Source organism: Hordeum vulgare, chromosome 2H (genome assembly GCF_904849725.1).
Source record: "Hordeum vulgare subsp. vulgare chromosome 2H, MorexV3_pseudomolecules_assembly, whole genome shotgun sequence".
NCBI classification, from domain to species: Eukaryota; Viridiplantae; Streptophyta; class Magnoliopsida; order Poales; family Poaceae; genus Hordeum; species Hordeum vulgare.
This window is the reverse complement of record NC_058519.1, coordinates 524,571,890-524,580,947: the sequence shown is the minus strand read 5'-3', so window position 1 is coordinate 524,580,947 and position 9,058 is coordinate 524,571,890. Positions and strand designations below refer to the sequence as shown.

General features: G+C 46.4%; 2 protein-coding genes across 2 annotated transcripts; both read right to left on the bottom strand.

Annotated features, from left to right (window-relative positions):
• Positions 1-6,048: 6,048 nt before the first annotated feature.
• On the bottom strand, positions 6,049-7,305 carry LOC123430415 (NAC domain-containing protein 59-like). Its single transcript, XM_045114284.1, has one exon. The coding sequence runs from the start codon at positions 7,044-7,046 to the stop codon at positions 6,408-6,410; it is 639 nt and encodes a 212-aa protein (XP_044970219.1). The 5' UTR covers positions 7,047-7,305; the 3' UTR covers positions 6,049-6,407.
• Positions 7,306-7,403: 98 nt separating this feature from the next.
• On the bottom strand, positions 7,404-8,448 carry LOC123430414 (NAC transcription factor NAM-2-like). The gene has a single exon (XM_045114283.1). The coding sequence runs from the start codon at positions 8,245-8,247 to the stop codon at positions 7,549-7,551; it is 699 nt and encodes a 232-aa protein (XP_044970218.1). The 5' UTR covers positions 8,248-8,448; the 3' UTR covers positions 7,404-7,548.
• Positions 8,449-9,058: the final 610 nt, after the last annotated feature.

Genomic DNA, 9,058 nt, shown 5'->3' with positions numbered 1-9,058 from the left:
TTGCAACAAGTATATGAGTTCTTCATTACTAATGTTGAGTCCATGGTTTAGATGCACTTTCACCTGCCACCATCACTATCTCCCTAGTGCCGTGCAACTTTCGTCGATGCACAAAACCCACCATTAGCCTCCCTCAAAACAGCCACCATACCTACCTACTATGGCTTTTTCAAAGTCATTCCGAGATATATTGACATGCAACTACCACCATGACATGTGCCACCACGTCTACATTGCCATTGCATGATCGTAAGATAGCTAGCATGATGTTTCCGTTAATGTCTATGTCATGCTAGATCATTGCCACAGTACACTGCCGAAGGCATTCCATATAGAGTCATCGTTGCTCTAAGTTTTGAGTTGAAAGTGTGATGATCATCATTAATGGAGCATTGTCCCACGTGAGGAAATAAAAGAGGCCAAAGAAACCCACCAAAATAAATAAAAAAGTGGCCAAAGAGCCCACCAAATAAAAAAATGAGAGAAAAAGAGAGAAGGGATAATGCTACCACTTTTTCCACACTTGTGCATATTAAGCACCATGATCTTCATGATTGAGAGTCTCTCGTTTTGTCACCACCATATAGCTAGTGGGAAATTTTCATTATATAACTTGTCTTGTATATTCCAATGATAGGCTTCCTCAAAATTGCCTTAGGTCTTCGTGAGCAAGCAAGTTGGATGCACACCCACTAGTTTTCTTTAAGAGCTTTCACATATTCTTAGCTCTAGTGCATCATTTGTATGGCAATCCCTACTCATTCACATTGATATCTATTGATGAGCATCTCCACAGTTCATTGATATGCCTAGTTAATGTGACTATCTTCTCCTTTTTGTCTTGCAACCTCCACGACACTCCACACCACTTATAGTGCTATAACCATGGCTCACGCTCATGTATTGCATGAGAGTTGAAAAGGTTTGAGAAAGTAAAGGTGTGAAACAATTACTTGGCCAATACCGGGGTTGTGCATGATTTAAATTCGTTGTGCAATGATGATAGAGCATAGCCAGACTATATGCTTTTGTAGGGATAACTTTCTTTTGGCCTTGTTCTTTTGAAAGCTCATGATTACCTTGCTAGTTTGCTTGAATGATTATTGTTTCCACGTCAATAGCAAACTATTGTTTTGAATCTAATGGATCTAAAAATTCACGTCACATAAGAGCAATTACAAAGGACACCTATGCTAGGTAGCATGAAGCATCAAAATTCATTCTTTATCACTTCCCTACTCGAGGACGAGCAGGAGTTAAGCTTGGGGATGCTTGATACGTCTCAAACGTATCTATATTTTTTGATGGTTTCATGCTGTTATCTTGTCATCTTTGGATGTTTTATGTAACTTCTTTATCTTTTTTTGTGACTAACTTATTAATTCATTGCCAAGTGCCAGTTCCTGTTTTCTGTGTTTTTGACTCTTTTCAGATCTGATTTTGGAACGGAGTCCAAACGGAATAAAATCCCCGAAATGTTTTTTCCCGAACGGAAGAAGATCAGGGGGCATGTGGGCCAAGCCAGGTGGGCTCCAGGGAGCCCACAAGCTCCCACTCCGCCACCAGGGGGAGGCGGCGGTGTCAGGGCTTGTGGTGTCCCTGGCCGCCCCCTGACCTAGATCCTTGGCCTATATATTCCCAAAAATTCAGCAAAAAAACAGGGGAGCCTCGAAAATACTTTTCTGCCGCCGCAAGCTTACGTTTCCGCGAGATCTTATCTGGAGACCCTTCCCGGCGCCCTGCCGGAGGAGACTTTGGAGTTGGAGGGCTTCTTCATCATCATCATCGCCCCTCCAATGACTCGTGAGTAGTTCACTTCAGACCTATGGGTCCGTAGTTAGTAGCTAGATGGCTTCTTCTCTCTCTTGGATCTTCAATACAAAGTTCTCCATGATCTTCATGGAGATCTATCCGATGTAATCTTATTTGGCGGTGTGTTTGTCGAGATCCGATGAATTGTGAATTTGTGATCAGATTATCTATGATATATATTTGAGTCTTTGCTGATTTCTTATATGCATGATTTGATATCCTTGTAAGTCTCTCTGAGTCTTGGGTTTTGTTTGGCCAACTAGATCTATGATTCTTGCCATGGGAGAAGTGCTTGGTTTTTGGTTCTACCATGTGGTGACCTTTCCAAGTGACAGTAGGGGCAGCAAGGCGACATCAAGGGTAAGAAGATGGGCTCTGGCATTGATATGAGATTGTCCATCTACATCATGTCATCTTGCTTAAGGCGTTACTATGTTCTTTTGGACTTAATACATTAGATGCATGCCTCATAGCGGTCGGAGTGTGGAGTAATAGTAGTAGATGCAGAAAGTATCGGTCTACTTGTTTTGGACGTGATGCCTATAGATATAATCATTGCCATAGATATCATCACGACTTTGCGTGGTTCTATCAATTGCTCGACAGTAATTTGTTCACCCACCGTCTACTTGCTTTTATGAGAGAAGCCACTAGTAAACACTACTGCCCCGGGGTCTATTCACATCCAGCGTTTACACCTCCGCTTTTACTTTGCTTTGTTACTTTGTTGCTTTCAGTTCTCACTTGGCGAACAATCTATAAGGGATTGACAACCCCTTCATAGCGTTGGGAGCAAGCTTTTGTGTTTGTGCAGGATCTTGTGATACTCCTCCACTGGATTGATACCTTGGTTCTCAAACTGAGGGAAATACTTACCACCGCTGTGCTACATCACCCTTTCCGCTTCGAGGGAACACCAACGCAAGGCTCCAAAGCCACGAGGGAAATCCTTTGCATACTTGCCTAGGAAGTCCCTTAAGGCGTAACCGTAGCTGAAGGATTCCTAGTGCCGTCGACACGACTATTCTTAGCGTCGTTGCAAGGGAAGCACAGCTGACATCAGCCACCAACACCCGACCACCACAGCACAACAGAACCGTGTCCGATTGTGGACTGGTGCTGGGCCGGTTTAACCGTCCGGGGCAGTGGTACAACCAGTGGAAGAAAACAGGAAATACGAGAACTGCCATAACTTCTGCAAATGAGCTCCCAATTGAGCAAACTCAAGCTTGTTGGATTGAGGACGACAAGAGCTATCCAACAGCGACATGGAAATCTTAAGAAGAGGAAGTTATGAAAAATGCCAATGATATAGAGATGTGAAACCTCTGTGAATGGAGAACCCTCAAAAACTCCAACGTCGAAAATATCATAGAAGATGCACATGAACTCCGTTTTTGATGAACTCGAGCTTGTCACAAATATGACCATAAGCTCTAAAACTCACAAAGAGAACCACCAAACAAGAACCAAGAAAGATGATGCAAGGATGCAAATGGTTTGAGATCTCAACGAACGATACGATCAAGCTACTCACTTGAGAGCCCCCCCTTAATTAACATCAAAAGGCAAACGTGCACATCATAGGAGATGGCTCGATCCATCACATAACAACAAAAGGTATACTTGTAGAGTAGATAACTTGGACATATTTAGTATAACAACAGTGAGTAACTGCTTGAGATACCTGCACCTATGAAACAAACAAACAAAACTCTATACAAGAAAGGCTCAGAGATTCAGTGCATAAATAACATGGACTTGGAGAAAGTTCAAAGATTCAAAAATTGAAGGACAACAAGCAAGAAAATCCGAGGATAAAACTTGGCTGCCTATAGGGTGTACACACGGTTCATCCTACAATAATTCAGCGTACCCACAGTTTAGTGATTCGAAAACTCAATGTACGCAAGAGTATGCATATGAGGACAGAAATACATCCATTTATCATGCTACAATGGAAGAAGAGTAGAAAAAAGGACAAATCTAAGGATAGAACTTGCATGTGGGTGGGGTCTGCTGACTCATTGTAGGCTAGGAATATGCTTGGAAAAGATGGTTGGAGTCGGGGCGTCACCGAGAAAGATGCCGTCGGAGAAGAAGGCATTGAGGCTACTTGGGAGAGAGGCCGCCGCTGGGAGAAGCAGGCGTCCCTCCAAGTGAGGGCCTCATTGGCACACAGTGTGTCACCAGGAGAGGGAGCTTCGCCAGGAGAGGGGGAGTCAACGAGTCGTTGTCGTCCCTGGGTAGTGGCAGCGCCGCCGCCAGCCTCCATGGCACGATTTATTGGGAACGAACAGGGACACGGGAGTGTGGGGGTGCGGAGGATGGTTAGGGCAAAAGTGATAACAGTGGGCTTTGCTCGGTGATTTTGGAATTGGGCTGAATTTTTGGCCCGGGATATCTATAAAGGAACGCTAATGCTAAAAAAGTAGTGTGTTGTCGCCATTTAGCGTCGCTATTAGCGGCTTTTCCTTGCCAGTCCTAAAATCAGTTAGTTGTAGCGGGGAGGTCAACAAACATTATAGCTGGGATATAGCCCACTATTTAAAACTTTGCACAAAACCCTTGGCCACACGGCTATCGCAAATCTCAACTAGGCCCATCGAGCACGCTTCCTCGCCCGAGTAGCACGCTTACTCATCCGCGCTAGGGGTACTTGGCCTTTGAGCCTCTAGTCTCGATGTCGCTTGAGCGCGCACGCAGCGGAGGGACATCCGGCTTTGTGAAGACCTTGCGGACCATAAAGTCCCTATTCGCCTCACGGCTGGGGTCGGGCCACGCGCAGCACAAGACGGCAACGCCCTTGTTGAGCCGGTACTCCGCCATCAGCCACGACGTCCGCGCCCATACCCTGAACCGTCATCATCGCAGCCGTCCCGCCACGCGATTGAGTCCATGTTTTTCATTTTTCCCTTTTATTGTTATTTCCTTTTTTTCTTTTTCGGCTCTTTTTGCTTTTCTTTTCGAATTTGAAGCAAAAAATAAATAAATTCAAAGAAACATTTTTAGAATTCCAGAACAATTTTTCGATTTTATGAACAAAGTTTAAAAAACAAAAGAAAAATGCAATTTGAACATTTTTTAAACGCAAGAACATTTTTTGAAAATTAAGAACAATTTACAAACACGAATTTAGTTTAAAATTTGAAGAAAATTTAGATATTCTGGACATTTTTTAAAAATACCGAACATTTCCATAAAATTCCGAACATTATTTTGAAATATCGAACATTTTTTGAAACTCTCGTTATATTTTTGAAAAACAGCAACTATTTGATATTTAGATAATATTTTTAAAAATAAAAAACATTTCTCAAATTTTAAGAACATGTTTTTAAAATCAAGAACATATTTTCAAAATACAGAAAAATAAAAATAAAACAAAAATATTTTTATAATTTGAAGAACAATTTTTTAAAATCCCGAACATTCTTTGAAAATTCAAAAATAATTGAAAATCCAGAACAATTTTTAAAAAAGAAAAATCTTTTACCAAATTTGAAGAACAAATTTTGTAAATTCCAAACTTTTTTGAAAATCCAGAACATTTTTTTGAAAAATAAAGCATTTTTGGAATTTGAAGAACAATTTTTGAAAATCCCAAACATTTTTAAAATCCAGAAAATTTTCTGAATTAGAAAAAAAGGAAACATAAAAAAAAGGTTCAGGAACCTTTCCCAAAACCGGAAAAAGGCGTGTGGACCTCTAGGAGGTTACCAAAACCGGGATCATTGCAACCCGTTAATGGACCGGCCCATATAGCATCGCTGTCTTCTGAAGCATGTGCGATAGCATGGCTGCCGCAGAGAGCGTTGAATATCATATTTCGAATTTTGTGGGCAACTAAACACAGAGTGAAGTCTGTTTTAAACCTTGATGTTGTTGTGTTAGTCAAAATTAAACCTTTACCTCTAAATCCCTAAAATCTATACCCTGTCATATTTAATCCCATACATTTTCAACCTTGATGCCTTTCTTTTGAAACGAATGCTTCAGAAGAGCCCGACTTTGAACTAATAATGCCATCAACCGATCAGGATTATAGACTCAAAACCAACATAAAGAGAAAATAAACGACAAATATAGAGAGGCGCTGGTAAGCAGCTCACAAGCCTGAGACACTCCAAGCTAAAAAAAAAGAATCGACGTGGAGAAGCATAGGTCGGAGATGGAGAGGTCCTCAGCACGAGCAAAAACATCATAAAAGGAGAATAACGGCTCTGAATCAACACGTCCAACGATGAGGAAGAGCACACCGTCATCTAAATACTGGAAGCGTCGACACGACACATCCGGCCAGCTCCAATGTCAAAGAAGGCCCTTACCTCCTCTCTTGACTCGAAAGGCGCCACACTATTGACAAGAGGAGGCATTCTTCCTAGAACATAGAGATAGTGGTCGACAGGCTGTAGTGGGAAAGAAACCTAGCACATATTTGAAGAATTTAAAGGTAAGGATTCACTTTGGACTAACTCTATAACCCCAAGGTATAGATCAAACTTTACTCCCAGACGCATAGTTTCTGCAATTCTGGAACCCAATCAATCAATCGGTCACAAAACTCGTGGCCACACGGCCGTCGCAAGTCTCAACTAGGCCCATCGAGCGCGCTTCCTCGCCTGCTCCTCGCCGGAGTAGCCGGCTTCCTCGTCCGCGCTGGGGTAGTTGGACTTTGAGCCCGTAGTCTCGACGTCGCTTGAGCGGGCAGGCAGCGGAGGGACCGCCGGCTTCGTGAAGACCTTGCGGACCACGCAGTCCATGTTCGCCTCGGGGCCGGGCCGCGCGCATCGGAAGGCGGCGACGCCCTTGTTGAGCCGGTACTCCGCCATCAGCCACGGCGTCCGCGCCCATACCCCGCCGCCGCCGTCCCGCGACGCGACGTAGTACGCGAGCTTGCGCCTGAACGCGACCGCCTCCCCGCCGCCGCTCCCGCCGCGGTACGCCTTCTCGGGGCCGTAGGAGAGCCAGCACCCGCCCGGCGCCGGGGTCCTCTCGCCGGCGGGGCGCGCCGCGAAGAAGTAGCCCCACACCTCGCCGTTCTCCCGCCGGTGACTGCGGCTGAAGGGGAGCGCGTCCGGGGCCGCGGAGAAGACGTCCACGCCCTCCGCCACCAAGCCCGGGGCGACGTAGCCGCCCAGCGCCTTGGGGGCGAGGTAGTGCTGGATGAGCTCCCGCGCCTTGGGCCTGAACACGTAGCCCGGTGGCAGGTCCAGCACGGGCATAGGCGCCATTGCCGTGACGAGTTGCGCACGGAATCTGGTTTTAGAAACCGAGGGGGAGGTTGGTTGGGTTTTGTGTGTGTGTGGGTCGGGGGGGGGGCTGGCTTTGTGGGGAGAGGAAGATTAATTTCGGTTGGAACGATGATGTGACGGGAGATTCTGGTTTCAGGGGTTGTACTTGTAGAAGCAGAGCACACTGCAAATCATGAACCGGAGACACATTGAAACCAGCCACTGCAAATCCAGATTTCATTCATGAATGGACCGCGTCGCCAACGATAATGTTCAGGCTTCTGATCATGCGTAAATCCAGAAATACGAGTTACTACTGCAGCTTCTGTTTCTACTGACCAAATTCGCAGCATCATGTCAACCCAAATTCAGGCTTCAGATCATGTTAACCCAAATTTCCAGGCTTCAGATAATGTTCAGACTTCAGATCATACTAACCCAAATTCAGGCTTCAGATCATGCTAACCCAAATTCGCAGCATCTACTGGCGCCTCCCGTGCTACTACTGCAGCCTCTGTTTCTTCTTCTTGTCCTGCCGCTGTCTCGAGTCGTCCTCCGTGCACGCAGCGGCGGCAGCCGGTTCGTCCACCTCCATATCCTCCGCTTCGTCGTCGTCTTCCTCGTCCTCGTCGCCGCCCTCCTCGTCGCTCAGCGGCTCCTCCACGTCGTTGTACACCTTCCACGCCACCAGGTCCTTGGCGACGGGGTGGAACGTGACGCCGCGGAAGGCCGCGGCGCCCGCGTTGAGGCGGAACTCCTTCATCCGCCACGCCGTCAGCTGGCCGTCCCCGCCATGGAACGCGTAGCGGCGCCGGTACCCGAGCACGTCCCCGCCCGCGTCGGCGTACGCCTTCTCCTCGCCGTACCGCGCCCACAGCCCTCCCGGCACGTACAGGACGTCGCCGCCCGCCGCGGGCCGCGTCGTGAAGAAGTGGCCCCAGACCTTGCCGCCAGCGCTCCGGTTGCAGCGGTGGAAGGGGAGCGCCTCCGGGCGGGCGCCGTACACGTCGACGTCGTCGGGGATGGCGTCCTTGACCTCGTCGGCTGGGAGGCGGCCGCGGATCGCCTTGGGGGTGAGGTAGGCCCGCACGAGGCAGCGGCCGTTGGGGTCGAAGCGCAGGCCTCCGTAGAGCTCCGACATGTACCGCGGCATCGGCGGCCGAGGCTGCGAGGCCTGCTGCTGCTCCCGCTGATTCGCCATGGCGGTGGCGAACTGGTGATTATGAGATCAGGCGAGCGTTTGTGGATTTGTTGGCCGTCGTTGCCGTGGGGAAGGAGTATTTATACCTACAAACGACGATGGTCACCAAACTATGAATCGGATTGGAGAAGGCTACTCTGGGCTTTCAGTAGTAGATCGGTGACTCGGTGGTGCATTTCCGGGTTGGGAAGCGGAAGGATAGTTTGGGTATTTTCCGTTGGATTTTGGCTTCACCGTGAGATATTCCTTTGTGCTTTTCTAATACCGTACAATCATAAATGTTTATATACACGTGCACACATGAATGTATACACGTACATTCTATTTTTATAAGTATCTTTAAGATATTGACTCGACATATCATTTTAAGATTTACGAAGTTGTCGTAGACGTCTCGTTGCCAACAAAAACATCTCCTTCTACTAAATGTGCATCATCGAAAATAAATTCAGAAATAAATGCAAACACCAGGAAATAAACTCTGGTGAGCTAGAAATATCACAGTCTTTCTAATCATCCAAACATAAATTGGTTCACAAATATTCCTTTGTGTTGTGTTAGTAGTATCAATGTCACCCCGTCCTAGTAGTGTTAGTAGTTTTTCCTCTTTATTTGAAACCATAGCATGACGATTAAAAAAATTACATTTCTGCCCCTAACTCAAATCCACCACTCGATTGATAGAAAATGTAAATGGTGGGAAACATAATGAACTGGGCTTATCCACTTACTAATATGAGTTATAAAATTATGCATGCATCAGGAAGTCTGATTACCTATTCCCATCCGTTTCTTTCATCTTCAGTGTTTT

Coding starts and splice junctions, on each gene's coding strand:
- LOC123430414 (XM_045114283.1), bottom strand. CDS start 8,247: ATGGCGAATCAGCGGGAGCAGCAGCAGGCCTCGCAGCCTCGGCCGCCG.
- LOC123430415 (XM_045114284.1), bottom strand. CDS start 7,046: ATGGCGCCTATGCCCGTGCTGGACCTGCCACCGGGCTACGTGTTCAGG.